Source organism: Suillus plorans, assembly GCF_016647745.1.
Source record: "Suillus plorans strain S12 chromosome Unknown HD556scaffold_97, whole genome shotgun sequence".
In the NCBI taxonomy this organism is placed as follows: domain Eukaryota; kingdom Fungi; phylum Basidiomycota; class Agaricomycetes; order Boletales; family Suillaceae; genus Suillus; species Suillus plorans.
In genome coordinates this window covers 132068-153257 of record NW_024537481.1, presented here as the reverse complement: position 1 = coordinate 153257, position 21190 = coordinate 132068, and the positions used below count along the sequence as shown (strand labels likewise).

At 48.0% G+C, this 21190-nt stretch overlaps 9 protein-coding genes across 9 annotated transcripts; 3 read left to right on the top strand and 6 right to left on the bottom strand.

The window, feature by feature from the left end:
• Positions 1-1461: 1461 nt before the first annotated feature.
• HD556DRAFT_1313719 (uncharacterized protein) lies at positions 1462-2367 on the bottom strand (the record flags this gene model as incomplete). The annotated part of the gene is made up of 5 exons (XM_041300846.1): positions 1462-1597; positions 1659-1841; positions 1969-2021; positions 2050-2232; positions 2311-2367. The coding sequence occupies 5 exons, from the start codon at positions 2365-2367 to the stop codon at positions 1462-1464; spliced, it is 612 nt and encodes a 203-aa protein (XP_041153637.1).
• A 714-nt stretch (positions 2368-3081) lies between these two features.
• On the top strand, positions 3082-4122 carry HD556DRAFT_1313718 (YqcI/YcgG family-domain-containing protein; the record flags this gene model as incomplete). Its single annotated transcript, XM_041300845.1, has 3 exons — positions 3082-3210; positions 3271-3332; positions 3390-4122. 3 exons carry the CDS (start codon positions 3082-3084, stop codon positions 4120-4122), a joined length of 924 nt encoding a protein of 307 aa, XP_041153636.1.
• A 266-nt stretch (positions 4123-4388) lies between these two features.
• On the top strand, positions 4389-5746 carry HD556DRAFT_1417079 (uncharacterized protein). Its single transcript, XM_041304359.1, has 3 exons — positions 4389-5015; positions 5070-5433; positions 5485-5746. Exons 1-2 carry the CDS (start codon positions 4676-4678, stop codon positions 5414-5416), a joined length of 687 nt encoding a protein of 228 aa, XP_041153635.1. The 5' UTR covers positions 4389-4675; the 3' UTR covers positions 5417-5433; positions 5485-5746.
• Positions 5747-7331: 1585 nt separating this feature from the next.
• Positions 7332-9795, bottom strand: HD556DRAFT_1066446 (uncharacterized protein). The gene is made up of 3 exons (XM_041296052.1): positions 9186-9795; positions 8846-9135; positions 7332-8789 (listed from the first exon to the last, which is right to left on the bottom strand). The coding sequence occupies exons 1-3, from the start codon at positions 9659-9661 to the stop codon at positions 7597-7599; spliced, it is 1959 nt and encodes a 652-aa protein (XP_041153634.1). The 5' UTR covers positions 9662-9795; the 3' UTR covers positions 7332-7596.
• Positions 9796-10264: 469 nt separating this feature from the next.
• On the bottom strand, positions 10265-13304 carry HD556DRAFT_1417071 (uncharacterized protein). The gene is made up of 11 exons (XM_041304358.1): positions 13000-13304; positions 12813-12937; positions 12618-12753; positions 12462-12562; positions 12284-12408; positions 12167-12234; positions 12001-12110; positions 11658-11947; positions 11456-11607; positions 10966-11407; positions 10265-10916 (listed from the first exon to the last, which is right to left on the bottom strand). The coding sequence occupies exons 1-11, from the start codon at positions 13142-13144 to the stop codon at positions 10616-10618; spliced, it is 1995 nt and encodes a 664-aa protein (XP_041153633.1). The 5' UTR covers positions 13145-13304; the 3' UTR covers positions 10265-10615.
• Positions 13305-13307: 3 nt separating this feature from the next.
• HD556DRAFT_1417069 (uncharacterized protein) lies at positions 13308-14185 on the bottom strand. Its single transcript, XM_041304357.1, has one exon. The coding sequence runs from the start codon at positions 14167-14169 to the stop codon at positions 13444-13446; it is 726 nt and encodes a 241-aa protein (XP_041153632.1). The 5' UTR covers positions 14170-14185; the 3' UTR covers positions 13308-13443.
• Positions 14186-14338: 153 nt separating this feature from the next.
• HD556DRAFT_1248615 (SDHD, membrane anchor subunit of succinate dehydrogenase) lies at positions 14339-15058 on the top strand (the record flags this gene model as incomplete). Its single annotated transcript, XM_041298785.1, has 5 exons — positions 14339-14426; positions 14479-14520; positions 14576-14778; positions 14837-14969; positions 15021-15058. 5 exons carry the CDS (start codon positions 14339-14341, stop codon positions 15056-15058), a joined length of 504 nt encoding a protein of 167 aa, XP_041153631.1.
• A 1170-nt stretch (positions 15059-16228) lies between these two features.
• HD556DRAFT_1066209 (uncharacterized protein) lies at positions 16229-18321 on the bottom strand. Its single transcript, XM_041296051.1, has 2 exons — positions 17685-18321; positions 16229-17632 (listed from the first exon to the last, which is right to left on the bottom strand). The coding sequence occupies exons 1-2, from the start codon at positions 17922-17924 to the stop codon at positions 16334-16336; spliced, it is 1539 nt and encodes a 512-aa protein (XP_041153630.1). The 5' UTR covers positions 17925-18321; the 3' UTR covers positions 16229-16333.
• Positions 18322-19512: 1191 nt separating this feature from the next.
• HD556DRAFT_1417056 (uncharacterized protein) lies at positions 19513-21155 on the bottom strand. Its single transcript, XM_041304356.1, has 2 exons — positions 21043-21155; positions 19513-20997 (listed from the first exon to the last, which is right to left on the bottom strand). Exon 2 carries the CDS (start codon positions 20729-20731, stop codon positions 19676-19678), a length of 1056 nt encoding a protein of 351 aa, XP_041153629.1. The 5' UTR covers positions 20732-20997; positions 21043-21155; the 3' UTR covers positions 19513-19675.
• Positions 21156-21190: the final 35 nt, after the last annotated feature.

The window sequence follows — 21190 nt, the reverse complement described above, 5'->3', positions numbered from 1 at the left end:
ACGGTCCGATGTCGATGTGGCTATGTTATACTGGCACACAAGAACCACGCGAGACACACGCGGGTGGACGCAGCTCCAAGGTCATCATATTGTGGATGTCTGAAGTCATAAATATCTTGCTAAACTTCGCGTGTGTGGGGAGATGTAAGATACACTGCAAATACTACTAGAAGCGGAGAGAAGTCATGAGATTCCTCGGCACCGCTGAGTCTGACAGGCTGTCGGTCTCCTTGGTTATAATCCGGCCCACCTGACAACTGCCTAATGCCCTGCATACGTTGGGAGTTGGGTCGTGTAAACACACTATAGTATATCTTTCTAATTCAATTCTACTTATGGGCTAGTCACATGGTAGGCAGCATGATGTAGAACCATCTGACTGTCATCGTAAAAACCCAGGGACTATCCAGTTGTCTCCACATTCATCTTGCTGACTTCTAAGACGCGATTCTGTTCGTATGACGCGAGATCTCATAACTTTCTGAACCCAGAGCTAGTTCGTGTTATTTGACAGAGTCACACAGTGGTCGTGCATGACAAAACTCCATGGTTGCTACCTTCGATTATCTATCAATAGAAATACAATCAGATGCATTTTGAATTGAACAAGAGTAATTACAAAAAAAAAAATAGGAAGACCGTGTGAGTATGAAGACAAGCGTGGGGTGGGAGAGTTTCTTAGAAGGTCTGAATGATGGGAGAAACTAGTAAGCTCGCGTAACAACTTTGATCACCGAGAGAAGTGACACTCGACTTGTCCGCAGTACACTCCACACTGGTCTCAGGGGATGCAGTGTTGATGAACACATGGCCTCAGGGGTACAATGAATGAGTTAGGAGGATGCGGGAGGGACGGCCCAGTGTACCGCTGGCACCTCTGCATGACAAAACGGTCCGAGGGTCGCGCACGATAGTACAAGAAAGTGCGTAAAGGCTAAGGTGGGGGAGGTGCCGGATATGGGGTTTTCAGATTGCAAATATAGAGGCTGCTCCAAGGCTGCTCCTTCTGGAATGTTGAAGGAGCGCCGTGACGCTGATGTGTTCTAGAGCTTGGCTTGCTAAGTTACCTGTTTGACACGTCGAGCTCTCAAGCGACTGGTCGCGAGTGCAATTGGCTAACTCGAACTTCCTGGTTTCAAAGCAAAGGAAGGAAAGTCAGATGCGGCCACCGCAATTTGTTGAATCTGATCAAGGTTTACTTGGGTGATCGGTGTTTCCGGATTTTATTTCCGTATCTCAGGCTTCTTTTCATCCTCGAGCTCCACTGCACGTTCAGACGACGTTTTATATTCATGTGCGTTGTAAAATACGGATCATCTCTTCGGTAGTATGTCATGGTAACTGTTTTATCTGTTCTTGGTCTCATGAATACGCAACCGATTTCTTTAGAGGAATGGCGATACCTATGCTGGCACATCGTACTTTTCTTTTCTAAAACGGCGGCCATATTACGTGGCCGTATTACTCCCATACGGCCACAGCGAACAGCCCTGTCCTTGCAGCGTCATCGTAGGCGAACAGCTGTCTTGCCAGAGCCCTCTTCTGGTCCTGTGATCGCGTCCACGCGACAGGATTACTCTTGGTAGCCGCGGCGCAACTGACATCATCGATGCATCATCCGTAAGTGGCAACCAGCGATGCAATAACGGCGCTTATACGGTTTGCTCAAATCGACTGTCAACACGAATACCGTGGTGTGCCAATACAGACGCGGAAATTGTATCGGATGCCTTTGCACTGTGATGTCTTCGTGTACGCGCGCTAGCAAGTGGAGGAAGTTCGACTTGAACGGGCCGAGAACGTCGCAGACTACACCGTCTTCGTAGACAAGGAAAGGGAGCCTGAAAAACGCATATGGAAATTGTAGAATCAGAGCACGACAGTAAATATTTCGTAATTATCAGAAGGAAGCGTATGTGAAAATCAGGTCTATGGTTGTATATACCTCTTGGCGTTACCCAAGTTTACCACGCGCCTAATGGAGACAACACCTGGTTCTCAAGCTTCCTCCATACAAAATCCTAATCACGCCGAAAATTAGGCTTGCACTGTGTCATATGGGGCTCTTTTGGAAGACGGCCGACATGTGACTGCAGGCTCGAGGTAGTGGGTGCTGCCACGAATGCGGGAGCCTGGAATTTCGGATGATCTTGTCGACAATCCGAGGTAAACTGGTGTTTCAAAAATTGCTGCGTTTGTCATTAATATTTCCGCACACCCATATTGCAAGTACTGTTGACCATTTGACGATGCATCTAGTTGTGATGGCAAAGATACCAAGGTCCGGAATGAACCCGGGCCTGCACTCACTGATATTACCTCCGCTAAGGCACCGTTCCATATTTTGTTCTCCTCGGATCGACTCATGAGCGGACCATATCACTGCATCCGGTGAGCCAACTTGAATATTGTTGAATCCGCTTCAAAGGAGCTGGTGTTCTCAGGGAAGTACTAATTAGCCATATTCTGGTTTGTAGTTGGCTTGTTTCGGGGGATTTTGATGATATGTCGTGAATGGGGTTCGACCCCGGATGTAGTCCGTCTCGTTTCAGGTGATTAACATCGTGGCGCACTTTGTCAGGAACTCTTCTTGGCTTTCTCGATCTCCAAATGGAGAAATCATGTACGAACTACTGGAACGAAGTAAGTTACCGAAAGGTCACAATCTCGGACGCCAGCTGTTGTTGCACTGCGCATAGCTAATCAGAAAAAACCTTACCCAAGTTACAGAACTGGTATACAGTGAGATCTCCCCGTGACCATCGCTGCGTCCATATTCTCACTGTTCCGGCGTCATCGATGATGCTCTAACATAGTAAGTCTCATTATATGGGAAGTACACCCATGCGTGCTGTCATCCGCAGTCTAGTCACGCCGCGCCCACAACCTGGTTCACAAGGCAATCATTTGACCTGGGGTTGTGATGATGCTTCTCAGTTGGACAACGAATCAGCATCGTCAGAGTTGGATTTTGAGGCCTATAAAAACTCTACCAACATTGCCAGACATTCCTCAGTACAATCCTCAGTTCCTCAGCTTCCAGCTTCCTGCACTCCAATCTTCAACACTACACTTTTAATCATGTTTGACGTCTACACTTTAGCTACACAGCTCGTTGGCGGCGTTATACTTATACTTCTTGCCAATGTTGTCTCGATCAAATCTCGAGGTGTACCGAAGACACTCCAGAGGATATTATCCTCCCTCATTGTCCGTATCAGATATATTTGGTCATCGATTATGAATGAACTGATGATCGACGACTACTAGGATTTTATTCAAGCTACATTTGGCAGTAAAAAGAACGACCAACAGGGTATTCCTTTGACAAGGTACGGATGTGTGCGCTTTTTTGAGGCCGTCGTAGTCTGATATTTCATTCGTTTCAGAGCGCAAGTCACTGCCGCATTTCCTGAAGGAACGTGGCAGCGCAATGCATACGAAGATTACAAGGCAGTCCTCCTGGATGAAGAACTAGTATTCCCCTGCGTCTACGCTACAAAGGGTTTCAAATCAGATGACCAGCTCTATTTGTTCGTCGACTCGGATGACCTGTCAGACCCACGCCATATCCGTACCATTGCCAAGGGGCTTTCCATATATCTTCCTCAAGCACGCCAGCTTGGCCCCAACACCTCCCTCGTTCTTCTTGCCAAGCAAAACGAGGTCAACTCACGAACAATAGAAGAATACAATACCTTGTTCTGGGAACTTCTCAACGGTCTCGCCAAGCTTGATGACAAGCCCTGGCCTTCTGACATACCCCGCGATATCGACACAGACAGATGGTGTTTCTGCTTCGGCGGAGAACAATTCTTCACTGTCATTCAAACCCCGGCCCACCAAGTGAGGCGCACGCGTTATGCGCCGGGCGTGACCATGGTTATGCAGCCAAAGTGGATTTTCGACATTCTCTTTAGCACTGATGCAAAGCGGGCGGGTGCGCTTTCAAAAGTTCGTGCCCTCCTTGCCAAGTACGATCCCATCCCGGTCAGCCCCGAGCTGAAGAACTACGGCGACGAAGGATCGCGGGAATCCAAGCAGTATTACTTGCTGGATGAGAATGTTCCGGCGCCGTGTCCATATGAGAGACTCAGCGACTCCGAGCTCATTGCTCCGTAAAGGTATGCTGATGGCCCCCGATCAAGTTACCTCCGATTAATCATCTCCACAGCAAATTATAACCACTTCCTAATGCGATGTTACACGTCGAATTTGAAATTGTTTAACTAGCATACTACTAGGTGGTGGGCTGGGCCTTCTTGTTGTACTTTTTACTCAATAGCTTGAATTTGGTGTTCCTTGTGTTAATGAAAAATGTGCTGCTTATGTGGTGCCTTTAGGATAAGCAAGAGTTGATCGGAGATTGAAATTTGAATATTGAAATCAGGACTGACTCCGAGAGGCCACCGGTGCGCCTAGTACGTAACACACTATCCTTCTACTGTCTGGCTCGGTCATGCGACAAGGATGGCATGTTTCCGCGATTGTCATCAAGTTGTCACTACTTTCGCACACACACGTTGGTCGAAATCAAATACTTGTCTTCCAAGTAGCAGGTTCTCACCATCATTGAACGAGTCGAGCTTCTACCAGTGCTCGCGTGGACATTAAGCAACTAGCCGAGGTGATTAAAATCAGCTGAGTAGTGCAATCAAGCACTCTAACACCAACCATGTCCACACCTCTCTACACTATCATCGGGACGCCATTCAGCACGTTCACCCGATCTATCACTCTCGCATTGGCTCATAAGGGGATACCCTTCACCCAAGTTAGATGCGTCCCACACTCGGACAAAGCATATGATAACCATCCATTCGGGTTTCTGCCCACCCTGGTCATCCACGAGATTGATGGCAAGACAGTCAACCTGAAATTGCGCGAGACCTCTGCCATCGCGCGCTACATTGACAGGATTGCGCCACAACCCAGTTTACTTATCTCACCGGGTCACGGGAAGGCAATCATCGAGGAACAGTTGTGGGAGTTTGTTAGTCTTGTTGGAGCACATGGTTTGAAATCTCAGTTAGATACATGAATGCTACGATACTGATTTCATGCTTCAGGTTTCCCTGCTGTTGAGAAAGGGGTCGTGAAACCCCGTGTAGCTGCGATCGACGGAGGCAAACTTACAGATTCTGCGGTTCGCGAACAAATAAAACCAGCTGTGGAGCATCTTAAAAGATTGCTTAGTCAAGTGGAAGAACTGATGGCAGATGAGGGCTACGTGTTCGGAAGCCAGCTGAGCTGGGCGGACTTCTTTTTGTTCCCACTGCTTGCAGATTTGAAAGCAGTTCCGGAGGGCGAACTGCTTTCTCCAAGATTGGTGAACTGGATGGAGAAAATGAATAAGTTGGAGGCAGTCAAGGCCACCACTCCGGGTACTTTGAGTGTTGGTGCAAGACCCCCCTAATCACCCAACTCGAACAGGTATGGTTTAACTTTTGTTTGTAATCTTTCGTCCTACTGACTCGGAGACAGTGTACAGGAATTTATTGTGAATGGTGCTCGAGTCTGTATTAAATAGAGAAGTTAGCTTTCAATCTAAGCATGATTTGTAGAACTAGTATCCAAGGAATTTTCAGTTGACATGTTGCAAGCCTTGAGAACGCTGCAGCTCCCTTCCCACTACTGCTTCGCGTATGAGGAATAATTTCATTATCTAAAAGCGCTTCTGCGTCGTAACGCTGCGCTGCAGCCATAATCCCGTGATAGACAGCTGGGCTCCGGAGTAGTAATCCCCTATATTTGAAACTTTGCAATTGTTCGCCATCAATTGCGTTTGCCACACTCGAATCTGATACTATCTCGTGTAACTTTTTTGCTCTATCACATGGGTTTCATACATTATATATTGGTAGTAATGATTTGCATAAAAGATCTTGGACACTTGTGCGATGTACACGCACATACACAAATATACAGTGACTGTATGCACGTGTAGTATGAATCAGTGTGTATGTACAATGATCCAAGGCAGTGTATATTGAGAATTCCAGCGTGTCTTGGCAGTATCCAGGGGTGTCACGGTAAGACCGTGGATATCATATTCTCGACTAGGAACATTACGAAGCGAATATGACAACAACAGACAAACCTTCCAGTATGCCTCAAACTGAGATGTGGCACCTTCGTGCCGTTTTCCCCCATTCGATGCAGTAAAATCCTCTAAGATATCGAGTGAGTTGTAAGTGGACCACGACACTTATGGTACATATGATCATTCACTTAGCCGCTTTTCTGGTAGCAGGATTATTGATTTGGGAAGGGGTAGACACGCCATCGGGTGTCTCATGCATCAAGTGGGAGAAAGATGGCCTCGATCTTTGAATGCTAGAGTCTACGAAGCGGAACGTGCGTCGCTAGAGCCATCAACGTTCGACATTGGCCGATGCATTGGCACCAGTGACCGCGGCCGAACTGAGCCGTGAGATGTCCTGGGGTGCTACTCCGAGGCTGGAGTCTGGTAGTGATGTGCTCAGGGTAACAGTGATGGCATCATCTGGACAGTTGTATGAGTGTGATCTCGACTCGGAGGCTGTCTCAACTTTGTTCGAAAGAAGCCGCGGTCATCATGTGGACTATTTCTGCGCGTCTCGGGCCGTCGAAGAAGTCTCCTGGAGTCTCGGCCCATTGAGTGCGCCTTGAGGCTCCTGGTTTTCAAGTCCAATACTCGTGACGGAAAACAGTCTTATTGTAACTTAGGTTCCAAGCAGTATAACGAGATACAATAGCAGTAGTTCACACATTAATAGGAGTGTGCGACACAGAATTAAGATTATTCGGCTTCTTCCGTTATTCTATTATACTACCACTCCGCCAGTCGACGCACGAATCATGTCCTCCGATTGTTCGTACATCTACATCACAACAAGTCTTTTCATTTATTCACGCAGCCATTATCATCGCGAGGTAATATATGGGGATCTCGGAGGCCATCTCGAACCGACCCTGGAGCACTTGTATTGGTGTGCCTCCACATAATACATTTCCTGTATGAGGAGCAAAAGGATGAACGGTCTGCTGGCATGTCACGTATACCAATACATTGTGTATCAGTGTAAAGTGAGTTTCGCGAATCTATTGAAGTTGCAATCTCGATCCGAGTCGCCTTGCCAGGTGGATCATGATAAACACGACACGGATCATTGTGAAACAGTGCGATGGTGTGCTAGTGGTGTGCTACATGTTATCTCTATGTATGAACGTGTATGAAGCTCTACACCGTGACTCACAAGCCTCGAGTGGTCTAGCTATGGATCATCGGTACCTAGTAGTAGTATCACAAATCACAAATCTCCCATCCCCCGTAGAATCCTAGCCGCATTCCGCCATTGCCTTCGTGGCGTTCCGCATACCGCAACTTCGATCGATCGTTATCCGGACACTTGACTAAGTTGCCGACTGACTGCTGTATACTATATCCAGAGCCATGGTGGCGCCAACAGAGTGCGAGTATTACCATTACACCAATATCGAGCGCTAGAGCAACCGTTATACTCTTCCGAGATTACGAATTCATAAGAAGACCCCCTAGCCTAGATCTCTTGACCCATGAAGTAACTACTATCCCAATACATGGCTTCCTCTTTCTCAATATGTGAATCTCTCTCGCTTTACGCGCTCTAGATCTACTCCAGCAGCTCGGAGCGACTTCATAGCATTGAGAACGAAAGGCAACGGGCCGCATATATGCGACTCCCGACCCTTTGCGTCTACATTGCCAAAAAGAGCTCCGCTGTCGTCAAGGCGTCCTTCATGTGGGATCAGGGAAACGAACGGCGGAAAAGGCTCGAGCAGCTTGAATTGCCTTGGGGAGTAGACATGAATGGAAAATGTAAGGCTGGGGGCCGACTGGCAGCCGTCGATTTTGCAGGATGGCTTGTTCACGAACGCTGCCTGAATTAACCCGAGCATGACCTCCGGCTCCCGCGTTGCAAGGACGAGCGTCACATCCCAGATGCCAAATCCCCGGGCAGCGAGGTTTGTGACATGGCGAGTCAAGCTTAGGAAAGGCGTGATGCCAATTCCACCAGCGATCCACAGCAGCCGTCGCCCACCGTCGCATGCTGCTAGGGGCTCTGGGACAGGAAGATCGCCTCCGACTCCTCGTAGTCGAGCGCAGACTTTCAAGCCTGCGACGTCAATTTCTTCTCCAGTCAGCTGCGGATCAACACTCCGAGCAAGCTGATATAAAATTGGAGTAATAAGGCCGCCTTTGATCGCTCTCATTGTGAGAGAGAGAGTGCATGGTGTATCTGGCGCTGGAGGCATGGATACCGTCCAGGTACGCACGCAGTCATCGTTCACTGTGCTCTCATCTTCCTCCCAGTCCAACAACGCGTGTGAGCGTTTGCGTAGGAACTCCGACAACTCCAGCACGCAGTTTTGGCTTGGATTGATCTCCACAGGTCGTGATGACTCAAAAGTGAGGGTCATGAGAGTGTCATTTAGCACTCGCGTCTTTATCAGGTTAAGGGTGATGTCCGCAAATGATACAGATGGTGGCTTTTCTTCTGCTAAGTAGCAGACGGGTGGGCTGTAGGGGCTACGTTGCGATGGTCCTGTCTCCCTCAACGGAATGGCGTTTTCGACAAAGGAGAATCCAGTGACGCGGATGGTGGAGACGATATTCATATTTGGCATTATTGCTCGCGCAGAAGCGCCATACAGGTTCTCAGCTTTCCCGGTAAGATACAGGATTGATCCGGTGGAAAATGAAGGGAAAACGATTCCAGCAACTGGCGTGATGTGTATATCACCAAGCGAGTTCATCACGCGATTCCCTGTGTATTATATATAAATATTAGAGACTCGCTCTGCGATTTATCGTTCTTCTCACCAGCATAATTCGGAAGCACGAGAGTCTTCCCATCGGAAGGTCTGACTCGAACGAATCCGGGGCGACCCCCTCTATGATTGACACCAACTCGAGATGGATAAGTGTTTTCATCATCCTGGGCGGCTACGTAGGATGTGGACAAGAAAGCGGTATCAGCTGCATGGATGTATGCAATGACGTCATCAGGCAGGCGCTCGCCGTCCCCTAGGCTAAACCGCTCATAGATGAGGCGTGGCGATGTCCGGTGGAATGGCATAATTGACCTGATATTGATGTATTTCGGACACAACCTACAGTTCGTGAGACAGGGCTACAGTACAAAGAAGCCGCGGCAGCTCACCCCAGGGCTTGAGTGATTACGGACGTAAGATCTACATCCAGACCTCTCAATGAAACATTGGATATATAGCCAGAGAACTTGTTCCTCCTCCTAGTCGAAACCTCGAGCCCGATCCCGGAAAAAAGTAGTTTTCGATCATGAAACTGGGAGAGGTTCTGGATGATTGGATCTCCAGGCCATAGATGTGCTTTGATCGTGAGCAAAGCGTTAGTAGAAGATGAGATAAAGCTTGGCATCCCATCATGTGAGCAAAGAATAGATGCCCACGGTCTCCCTTGCTGGTCTAGAGTAGTGACGGGTAAGAAATGTAGTCGGCTTGTATGGAAGATGCGATGCTGCTCGGGCAACCTATCGACGACCGCAGTGATTGCAACGCGCTCGGGGAGGTGGATGATTGCCTGAACGGCTTGTTCTCCTGGATGCCAGCCCCGTAAAGCAGGTAACGGATCCGATGGTGGTTGTAGTGACTGCAACATCAGGGGACAGGAATGGTGTGATGAACAATTCAGTCTAAGTCGCGGGAGAGTAGTACACGCGAATCGGTGATTGCACTATGTACTTGTCTGCGTTCTGTTGGCACGTGTTGTCGCATTTCTGTGAGTGTTTCATCGCCTTGATTCTGCCGAGAGGGTTCTTGATGAATATGATTGCTCCAAGCATCAGTCACTTTCGGGAGCAATGAGGAGCGTACTTACCAATCTCACCGGGTTCGACTTAGAAAGCCAACACGGGGCCCTCGTACGCGTCCATGTGACTGCAAGACAGAAATAACTTCATCCGTCGTGGCGTATGACCCACTTTGATGAATGGCGCATCCAGTGCGCAATACACAATATCGAGTGCACGATACACTTTGTCTAGGCATAGGCACCACCCGGGTCAAGGTTCTGCTACGATACATCCAAACTTCAGGATTCGCAATTGTTCCGAATAAAAAAAATAGTAGAGATCACTTTCGAAGGAAATGATTCGATCGTGTTCATTCCTGCAAGCTGGCACTTGCAGCTCGCCAGTTGATGACCGTTGCCAAGAACAAGGATACTGGTCAAGAATAGATTAAAATGCGAGCAGTATTTTCAAGCCGAAAGGAATAATATTTACCGTCCGCGCAACGTCCGCGTAACAAATGCCAAATGGTGTATCGATAATTATGTAAAGTGGCATTTCATATATACATCTACAGCGTATTCTTCATAATTAATCGTGTAGCTAAGTCGGCGTGAACCTCAGCAAAGGAGAAAAGTCAAAAGCAGCTGGAGATCATCACTTCATGTCCCACCGTAGTTGACAGTGATCGATGATCATTCGAGCTGCTATATATACCGCCCGTTGGCAATGTCGCACCTGAGTAATACTATGCTCACTCGAGGTCTGCAACTGAAGCACTTAGAACATTCAATAACATAAGCAAGACGGAAAGAGAAAGGGTCTCAATCAATTTCAATCACGTCGTCCTCTATTTTGTCATCCTTGCTGCTCAACATCAGCAGCCCGTCCTCCTCCAATCTCCTCCTTTTGTTGGGACTCGCAATATTCGGTATTGATGCTGTGCCATTTGTATCTGTCTTCGCGCGTTTGGCAATTGGCCCGACTTCCACAATTTCGTCATCAGGGGCGGACCGTTTGCGAGATGGCGCGGGAGGGGGTGTTGACTGCTGCTTCTCTAGACGAGGAGGTGATGGTAGTGGTGATGGAAGTATAAACGCTGGGCCATCAGAAGGATGATTAGGTCTGCGGTGCACATTAACCAAGGACTCAACAGAAAATCCATGTCACTTACGGTAGTATGCTCAACGCAACTACAATGGTACCCCACTCCTCATCCTCATCCACGATTGTCAAGAACTTGCCTCTTCCAACATTCAAACTCTCCAGTGTCCGTTCAAGATTATCATCCCAGTCGGGGTCACTGAGGATGCGCTTGTCTTCGTAGACACTGACCTCCCTTTCATTATCGCCGAGTACGCCATCTACAAGTTCACTTAATGTTACACGAACAGGGTCGCACAACACTGTGATGTAGGTGTCTCGGCAGACGCCGCATTTAGGATTCGGCGGGCACATAGTACTTGTGCTAAGAGGATTGGTTGGCTTGAACTGCACGTGGACATTGCGCAGTTGCGCGTATGATTTGCGAAGGAGATGGATTGCTTGTAAAACTATGAGGCCGGAAATGATGGCATTGGTGGTCGCAATTGCGGGAATGATATTTCCTGCCATTTCTAGGGAGAGATGAGTGGTAAGACAGTATCAGCGATATGAAAACAGACCTTTGATTTCCCAACGTGTCTTGCGATCGATGTAATATGCCGCAGAACGAAGATTTGCAGCAGCGGTAACGAAATCGAGTGTGTCGTCGTCATCTTTGTCGAAGGAAATTGTATCTTCACCTTTGCGAAGTCGCTCGGCAAGTCGATTTGTACTGCAATTCTCATTGAGAAATCTAATTGATTGCATGACACCTATACCTACCTTGATATGAAAAGCTCCAAGGTGTCGTGTAAACTGAGTGCCCGTTGATCCCTTAGTCCCGAAACTCCGTTCGACGAACTAGACGTCGAAGGGGTCTTTCCGTTCACGTGACCGTTCGCTGGCTGGAAGTGGGTGGTCTGTGCACTCCCGCTAGTAGTACCCGGATTCGAAGGTCGTTGTATGGAAAATGTCCCTTCCTGGATAGCGTTGAAATCAAGAGGCGTTGGTGCCTCACGTGCGCGCCACATGTCAGACATTGATAACAGATTGAGGATATCCGAGTGGAAAACCTGCAGGGAATCAATACCTCAAAGTAGAATTTGAATATGGTGTAAAATAAGACCTTCTTGAAGACACGTTGAGCCACATCCTCCGTCGTCTGTGCGGAGCGGAGCGCACTTCGAACTGCTTTATATGCGAGCGCCTCTCTGCGCAGAGCGGCAATTTCTTCGGCTGTGTGAAACACCCCCTTAGCAATACGTACAGAACTTCAGGATAATCAAATCTACCGTTTTCTCCTTGTTTCTCCGCTTCATCGAGTTCGTCTGTCCCATCCTCGTCCTCACCAAATAGTTGCCTGATATCACAGTACAGTATCTTCTCATAAAACACGTGAATAAACTCACGGTAGTAGGTAGCTCTTCGCCCAGACAATACAGTGAATAGGTTGAGACGGTGTAGACCGGATCGTGCACACCGGGAAAGTCGTCGGTGTAGGCTTCGGCACACAGTCAAAACATTCTGTGCGATCCTGGACAAGAAATCCTTCAACAACACAGCTGTATCGACCAAGATAACCAATACCTTGAGTAAAGGCTGTACTTGGCCAAGGTATCCGGCAGTACCGGATTCAACTAGAGGAACACCGGCAGCCATGCACATCTTATTAACATGTCTTCGTGCATCTGGAAAATCGATTCCGTCAAACTATGTTGAATTTATGTCATCGGTTATCATTACCGAGATTGTCTAGTGCGTTCAGAACGATGTCGAAACGTTTGAACCATTCAATGTCAAACTGTGCTTCTTTTATGTTTGCATGAATGGGCTGAATGTTGACGTTGGGGTTGAAAGCGCCAGCAGTTTGGGCTGCTACCTTGCGGGACGATGCTATGATGTTACCCCGGAACGAGATCTGTCAATTGAGTGGCTTACCATGGCTTTGCTATGTTTGATATCTTTCTTTTTGAAAAGAAATTGCCTATTCAAGTTCGAAAGGTCTATGGTGTCTAGGTCAAGGAGGGTTATGTGGCCGAAGCCAGTCAAGACGATATTCTTCACTGTCACATATTATATCATAATCACGGAATGCAATATAAAAATATATCCTTCAAAGACTTACAAAGTTCGCATCCTATTCCTCCCGCCCCAACCAGTAGAACTTTCGTCTCAGACAACCTCTCACAAAACTCGGGACCCAAGATGGCTTGTGCATGAGTAGATCGAGATGACGTCTTGCGAGCGCCGTTCATAGAAGAGCTTGACATTCTACGGGAGGCAGCAAAGTGAGGTTTCCTCGAAAATGGCTCCGAAAAAGTTGACCCGTGCTCTGCTGACGACTGCAAGAAAGGCAGCGCCGAAAAGGCGGCCTCATGCGTGACAACGATATTTATTGGTCACGCGTCGGTGGTCACGCGTTCAAGAGTGTCACGCCACTTGTCCTCGCAAGGTCCTTTAAGTCAAAATTTCAACCCCTCAACTTACAAAAGTTTTTTTTTAGGCTTTCAGGGCCAGCTATCGTGTATTAAGCAATTATTCAAGTTCACAAGCTCAAGTAGTGGAGAAATCACTGCTGGGTATCTAAAATATGGTGTTTCCATCCTACTTCGTGACCATTTTCAATCATTGGCTCTACAAATCCTCGGAATGTCCATGAAGGGAGTTCAGCAACAACCTCCCCGCCGCTCTCTAAGACACTACGATCTTGGGACCAGCGCATTCCATATCCTTCTGCTACTCGTGCTTCATATACTAGGACCTGATGCGGTAGCCAATGGAGATTCCTCCAACTCGAATTGTCCACCACTCGTTCAAATAATATCAGCCCACGTTCATTGATGGAGGAAACTGAGCCGGAAGGGGTGCCCCACCACCCCGTGTCTATTTTTATCTGCCCTTTGTTGTTTCTCTTGACTGGTGAATCTTTTGCTCCTGATGTCTTTCCTTGCGAGCGGTGCGAATGCTTTGACCATGCACGAGCACCAGCCGTAAGACCCACTTTGTTGGGTATGCTGAATGCTGTAAGGCATTCCTCTCGTGTTGGCGGCTCAGACCCTAGTGCAGAACCAACGGTGTACGCCAGGCCATTCAGTAGGTGTCTCGATAGCGGGTCAAGTGTTTGTTTGAGTTCAGCTAACGGCTGATTGCTACATCGAATCAACTCCTGGATTTGAGAGCGCTGAGACGCTGCAGATGGTAGCTCTTCGATGTTGAAACAATGAGGAATGGGAATCACGAAGCTTGATCGCATATCAACATCTGGCTTGAGCAATCGCAAAAGTTTCCGAAGCATGAGTACTTTGTGAGTGCTAGGGAACAGAGTCGCGACTCGCTATCAAACCCGGATATAACCGGAAGCATGTGATTGGTTAGCGGCTTTATTCCCAGTTTCCAACGCTCATCCGCGCCCCGCATTACGCACGGTGTACACGACCTTTCTCGCACTACTCTCTTCAGCGACGATGGCTTCGTCCGTGATCCTTCGTTCAACGTTGCCCAGAACCTTTACTTCTGCCACTGGACGTAATTCCCTACGATTCGCGTTGCAAGGTAGAACCTTCTCATTCGTCATGCGTGGATCAAGCTTACCTGCGTTTGAAAGTGAGAGCGGCAAGCTCGACTACGCAGTATGTGCCAGGCGGACGTGCGTTTTGGGAACTTTATTTGACATCAGGAAAACTCACTCATATGCTTCACAGCTATCTTGAAGGGCACGGTCAACGACCCTACGGAGTTCCCCCCTCCATCAAGAACGCATGGCTCGTATCACTGGGCATTCGAGCGCCTTCTTGCTGCCTCCCTCGTACCCATGACCGCAGCCGCCTTTGTAACCTCTGGGTCATCCTACCCCGTCTTCGACGGATTGCTCGGTCTTAGCTTGGTGATGCACTCTCATATTGGGGTACGTGACCGCTAGAGGTGGTATGCCTGAGAATATAAACGTGGATTTTTCATGCTAGTTTGACTCGATGGTTGTGGACTATGTGCACAAACGCAAATTCCCTGTCCTTGGCCCTATCCTGACCTGGACACTGAGATCGGCCACGGTCGGTGTGCTCGTTGGCGTCTATCAGTTCAACACGAATGACATTGGTGCGATCCATACTCCTTGTCATATTTCCTCGCCTAACTTATATCCTAAAGGCTTGACGGAGTTGATTGCGAAGGTCTGGACAGCATAAGATCATGTGGACTCCGCGCTACGACATACTACCAGAGTGTTTAGAAGATGATAAAGAACACAAAAAGACTGAGAATAGTAAATACTGCCAATATTCAACTGGTGACCAGTTAAAACTACGCAGATGACGCAAATTCCAATCGTCAAGCTCGCCGCACCTGAATCATGACTAAAAGTGATTATAAGAAGCTCCATGAAACAAGAGAGACGCCCAGCATTAATCCTCCTCCGCAATACCCATCCCCGCAGTGCCCCCATAACTACCATCAACGCTCGGTCGTGACTGGAAGCTCTCCTTGCGAATTCAAACTGTCACCTTTTTGTTGCCCACTTCCTGGAATAACTGGACGCCATTGAGCAAGAATTGTATGAACTCGACCTCAAAAGATGCTCGCTCGTGCGTTCAGGAATCCTGGCTCGAAGTGCAAGGCAGTCGAATTTCTGCAATCCACCGGCACGCGAGCCAACGTCGCAGATCCCAAGCTATATGTAACTTGACTCAACAGTGATCCACCATACGTTGCCAAATTTTTCACAGCCAATTTTGGAGTTGATGGTGTATGATTTGCTCTTATCATCGGCCTTTTCGATGATGCGGTCTGAATGTTGACTTCATTTTCGAGAATTGACGCGCGGTATACTCGAGGAAGTGGCATCATTTATGGTTCGTTGGCGTTCTATGAAGTTGGTACGTAGTGTCCAATGAGTTTTCTCAGTGATTTAATTTCGATATCCCTTACGCTATACAAGCGCTGCAAATTTTATCGATTGGAAAGGTGAGCAGCGAGCTTCTGATCGGGTTTCTTGGTCATTGTATACCGCGCTTCTTATCGGGTTATTTAACTTTGATATAACTCCATAATACAGCTGAGTCAAAGAAGCGCTCGGTTGGCTGTGCAGTGTCTTTGCCTCGCGCATTTTGTTCAATCTATGAGCATTGCAAGTGCCAAGAACTGCAGGATGACATTATAAACGGGCCTGTCATTACCTTTGGAGTGGTTTCTGTACCAAACCAACAACATTGTGGGTTTTTTAGAACTTCCAAAGACGTGTGGTACCGTTTTTAGTTTTCCTTCTACGTAGAACTTTGGGAGCTAGTGTGTCGACGAAGCCGGTGCGCGTTCAGTGCGAAGCGACAAACTTCGGGGCAATCGACAAATCTGTAATACTTTACTCCATATATAAGTTACAAAGAACACCTACTAGGTCTCAGTGATACCTTACTGCGCCAAGTTACAAATAACAAACTCTATACCAAAATAATCCATGACTAGTTCTAAGGGCGACTGTCTGACCCATTTCTAAGTGCAGGCACTACTGGCATGGACAGTCGGTCATAATAGGCCTTGACTTCCATCCATTTATCCCTCAGTTCTGGGTGTGCTTCAACATACAAAGTCCTCATATTCGGTATGATCGCCCGCAAAAACTGCGCGACAGATTCGGTGTGGCCAATAGCCGAATCCCGGACATTGAGCACCCCCAGGAACTGAGCACCAGTCGTATTGAGACCGTCGACGGGTAGCTCAGGTATTTCTCTTGCATCCAAGGACAGGTGCACACGGGTGAGCTTTGGACAGTATCGAGTCAGCGCTGTCAAGGCGTTCAAACTGATGTTGGGGATTATGGAGGACCAAGGTAAACTGCAGAGTCGAATGTCCTCGAGTTTGCTCCAGGCTTTAGCTGCCGAAATGATGAAGTCATCATCTAAATTGAGCGTACCAAGATTGTATACTTGGATGGTGCGGAGATTGCGGCAAGCGAACAGCGGTGCAAATGTGGATGGATAGAAAACAAAAGGAGGGTCGGCGATTGCGTGAGTTTGCATATTGTGTCGGAGAGAAATTGATCGAACGGACGTGCCGATGGCACTCAAGAATGAAGTGATGACGGAAGATCGTGCTTGGACGTTGTAGGTGACGGTAACGTCTTCTAGTTGTGGTGAGCATATAAGCGACACGATAGATGTACACTGAGGAAGGTCATATGCCACGAGGTTGACCCGCCGGAGAGCGGGGAAGGTACTATGATTTGCCCTATCGCGTAGCACGTCGGCGTCGAAATCATGATGGAGATTCAAGGCAAGCTCTTGAACATAACGAAGTGATGCAATATTCAGCATGCTCTGTGCAGATATACGAATAGAGCTGGAGACGACCAACCGACGCAAGTCTGGTAGTCCATGGGTCGGAATGTTCAATTCAAATGACGTCACTGGAAAGAACGATGAGATTGCGAGGTTTTCGAGTCGGGTAGCCTTCCGAGGAAGGTCTTCTAATATCCCGCAAATATCCTGAGGGCATATCTTTCGAGGGAGAGTGAAGGCGAGGTTTGTCAGTTTCGGGGAAAGAAAGTCTCGGATTAAGCTGGAGGAATTGCACGACAGGATGGAGAAGTCGAGCGAGGAAAGTGACGGGAATAGAGACTGTGGAGAGCGTTCAGAAAAAAGGAGTGGAAGAGCGTCCTCGTGTAGTCTGATCATTTTTGTTTGCTTTGGGTATGAGAAACTCTTCACACGGCGTGAATACACGTCGAATCGTGCCCACTCAGATTCGGTAGGTGGTCTTGTGAGATACTATAGGTACTGTAACTATGAAATTGCATGCACACAATGATACGAGACTCACAAGTACATTGCTGGAGTGAATCTCCCAAATGCTTCTCGGCAAACACATGATGAGAGGACTTAGCGAATGCTGAGTTCGCCAGAGGGTGTCAAGAGCACATTCCATAAAACAGCGGCATGTGCGAGCTAGCTTAGCAAGGCTGCTTGTATTTTCCAAACGCTTCGGGTCCCCTTGACCGTCGGCAGCGACGAACCGAATGATGAGAGAAAGAATCTCGTCAATGAGCAGAGACTGATGCATCGTAAACCACAAATTGTAGAAAGTGCAAAATTCTGCAGAGCTTCAATAGAAGTGGAGGCTAGCTCCATCCAGCTTGGATATTAAATAGGATGGCCGTCGAGCCGAACGGAATGGAAATTTTCTCAAGCTCGGTTACCATGACTTACCTCATGATAAACCAGGGTCTGCCGCAGCTAGTATACGGGAGACTATGACTGACCGGCGGGCGATGCATCTTAATGTGATCCGCTGACTCCGGGTCTGTATTGATACTAGTAAGGACGCTCTTGGGAGGCTGTATTAGACATTGCTACTGCATATCATCGCAGGCGGCAAAGAATAGGGCAGCTTGTCTTGAGGCATGATAACAAAAGCCTGGCCTCGAGTAATTTTTTTCTTTGGGCCGCAACTTGCCGCGCTTAGGTACACCGCGGAGTCACGAATAGAACTCACTTTATGAATACTATCATATGATTCTCGTCGTCATTGTTTTCTACGAGCGACACCGTAACAGCGTCAATAACGCTGAAGCATGCCTGAGCTTCGTCGGCGTCTGCACAGCTAGCTATCTCGACAACTTCACCTCACGGCAGTCAGAAGACAGACATTGATAACGGGTCGCTTAACATGTGCGACTCTTCAAAGCATGTGTTTCGCATAATCATTATGGCGGCGTCGTAACAGGCTAAATGTACGTCCCCTCGTGTGGCATTCGAAGGAGGTGTTCGAGCGTTCTCACCATTATAAACAGGCATGGCCAGACCGCACTCAGGCCGAAGTGTGCACACCTCCTGTGCCTCAACATGTTCAATACGTGAAGATCGGTGGTTTAGCATCTATATCTGACTATCAAGGTACGCACCTTTCTACTTGATGACAATCCTGCGCTCATTGACCCTCAGCAAACACTTCATGACTGACCGACCTTCAAACACTGACGGACCGGTATATATATCCTTGATCTCCAGCCCCCGGCGCTCGTTGGCATCCTAACTCTAGTTCAAATGAAAGTCAGGATACTTTGCACTACGTTTACTCATCGTCTGTTCTCGTCTGTTCTATTTCTCGTAGCCGACCGAAACCTCTACGCACGCATTATGACTGAAGGTCAATCAAGTTTTCGAACAATCGCGACTCGCACAGAGTGTTCGGAGGCCAATGGAAGCACTTACCTTACTAGGGAGGTTCTGAGAAATAGAAGCCTTGGAAGTGGTAGAGCATGGTGGTCTGACTTGCCATACACACGTGTATCGCCAAGCGACTCACGAGAGAAACGCGTGTCGGACATGGTATGTAAATCATCTTTAATGACCAACACGTTGAGTTCTGCATTACCTATAGTGTCGGAGGAACATAGGTTCGTGGCCGAGGGCGGCCAGCCTGGCGTATACTACGGTACTGACGAGATTAAGTTACTTGCTGCTGTCGTCAAAATTTAAAACAATGGAAACTCGATCGCACCAGACCCATGACCGTCATCAGCTGGGTATGACACTTATAGATGACAAACAAAGCAAACAATTGAACCGGTTCTTCTGAAACCCGAACATCATGCATCATGCATGGACCATGATGCATAAGATCTGAGAGTTGAGAGTTGCTACAAAGTAGCGGGAGAGGATTCGTCCACGAATCATTATGTACATGATGAATGATTAGGATTAGGTGTCGAAACTCGAAAGTGTACATGCCAGCATGTACAGTAATATACTATTATACTATATAATTATTCTATGTGAATATCAGTCATATTATAACACTCCTAGCCAGCTTCACAACATGCACGCCCAAACTTTTTCCCACCCATCACGAGTATACCAGCATATCCGAGAATCAGACACCTTTAGTCGAATATCATCTGATTGAATACACTCCTCCCCAGGACCAATCTCAGCAAACCCCTTGATTTCCTTTGGAATGCAGTCGCAGTGGTCCCTCAGCAGGGATGCAGACAACGTCAGCAGTTCCACATACGAGTCGATTCCGGTGAAGATCAACGCAAATGGATCGACGGAGGATGCGATACGCGGATACGACAGGAAGACGGTTTGAAGGCTCTTGAAAAAAGCCCATGGAGTGATTTCCATCCATAGGGGCAGGCGGTAGTCCCGACATGAGTCTGTCGTGTGAGACTTGTAGTCGCATACGTATGGGTTGGCCGAGAGATGAGAAATTGAACCAAGGAAAGTAGATCCCTGGGGAGTGTCTGTGAGACGCTCCCACTGTGGGCCAGTGGTGGGGGGCGTACACGATAGCGTTAGAGTTTGTGTTTTCCAGGGAAGCGGTGGATGTTCGGTTTCGACATGTGTGGTTGCACGGAGCTTCCATACATGTTCCAGACATTCTACGAGAATGTCCAGACTTGTCCAGCCAAGGGCAAGGGACGGTGCAGCAAGTAGTATCGGAGATAGGAGGCTGATGTCAAGCGACGATCTAGACGGTTTTGGTGCATGGGCCCGGAGTGCATGGGGCAGGTGAGCTGGTGCGGGGTTCCCACCATGAGATACAATCCACATTTTGTGTACACGAGGTGCGTACTCAAAATGAAGGTTGCTTCCTTTTTCCTCGTACACTTTCTGCATACGTAGAGCATGCACAAACTTTTCCACGTGCCGAAAGTCCGGTAGTAATATGGTGTGCAGGAGTTCGGGAAGCACGATGCGCCTGACAATTTTGGAGACACGACAGAGTGCAAGCGCAGATGAATATGGACTTCTAGCATCATATAGGTCAACCTGGTCAAAAGTCGGTCGTGCGGCATATTCGAGGATCATGAAGGCCAGCTCAACTGGAAGGTCGGTAAATGGAAATAGGATAATAGGTTCCATGGCAGGTAGGATGCGAAGCTAGTTTGAAGGAGCCCTGCTTTTAATGCTTGTATCATAAATTATGTACAGCCTCACCGGCAGCAGTGTACGGTAGACGCATCGTATGTGGAACCGCGCGCTGGGACCAGATGGTCTGACCTGTCCATGGCAGCGTTTATTGTTCCTTCTAGGTCGCAGGGTGCTGGCCAACAAGGCACGGGTTTAAACTTTGTTTATACGTTTACTGCCTTGTATGGCTTACAAGCCTGGTCCGTTGTGCTCTGACCCTGTGAAAATTCTTAACCAGTAGGACATGTAACACTGCCACGAACCATACAATGATTATCTCAATGGCACATACACGCTGCAGCCTGTGGGTCCTAAAGCTTTAAAATTTCAGGTCTGACCAGAGAACTCTTGGTTGCCGGTGAAGTGATACTAATCGGCAGAACTGAGAGTAGACACAAACGCGGTTACGCC

Bases quoted from the DNA above. Each gene is read 5' to 3' on its own strand.
- HD556DRAFT_1417079 (XM_041304359.1), top strand. From the start codon at position 4,676: ATGTCCACACCTCTCTACACTATCATCGGGACGCCATTCAGCACGTTC. The intron at 5,016-5,069 runs GTTTGAAATCTC...TTCATGCTTCAG, and splicing joins TAGTCTTGTTGGAGCACATG to GTTTCCCTGCTGTTGAGAAA.
- HD556DRAFT_1066446 (XM_041296052.1), bottom strand. From the start codon at position 9,661: ATGTTGCAGTCACTACAACCACCATCGGATCCGTTACCTGCTTTACGG. The intron at 9,136-9,185 runs GTGAGCTGCCGC...CACGAACTGTAG, and splicing joins GTAATCACTCAAGCCCTGGG to GTTGTGTCCGAAATACATCA. The intron at 8,790-8,845 runs GTGAGAAGAACG...TATAATACACAG, and splicing joins CGTGCTTCCGAATTATGCTG to GGAATCGCGTGATGAACTCG.
- HD556DRAFT_1417071 (XM_041304358.1), bottom strand. From the start codon at position 13,144: ATGTCAAGCTCTTCTATGAACGGCGCTCGCAAGACGTCATCTCGATCT. The intron at 12,938-12,999 runs GTAAGTCTTTGA...AATATGTGACAG, and splicing joins AGGAATAGGATGCGAACTTT to TGAAGAATATCGTCTTGACT. The intron at 11,948-12,000 runs GTCTTATTTTAC...GATTCCCTGCAG, and splicing joins CTCAACGTGTCTTCAAGAAG to GTTTTCCACTCGGATATCCT.
- HD556DRAFT_1417069 (XM_041304357.1), bottom strand. From the start codon at position 14,169: ATGCTTCGGAAACTTTTGCGATTGCTCAAGCCAGATGTTGATATGCGA.
- HD556DRAFT_1066209 (XM_041296051.1), bottom strand. From the start codon at position 17,924: ATGCATCAGTCTCTGCTCATTGACGAGATTCTTTCTCTCATCATTCGG. The intron at 17,633-17,684 runs GTGAGTCTCGTA...CAGTACCTATAG, and splicing joins TTCACTCCAGCAATGTACTT to TATCTCACAAGACCACCTAC.
- HD556DRAFT_1417056 (XM_041304356.1), bottom strand. From the start codon at position 20,731: ATGGAACCTATTATCCTATTTCCATTTACCGACCTTCCAGTTGAGCTG.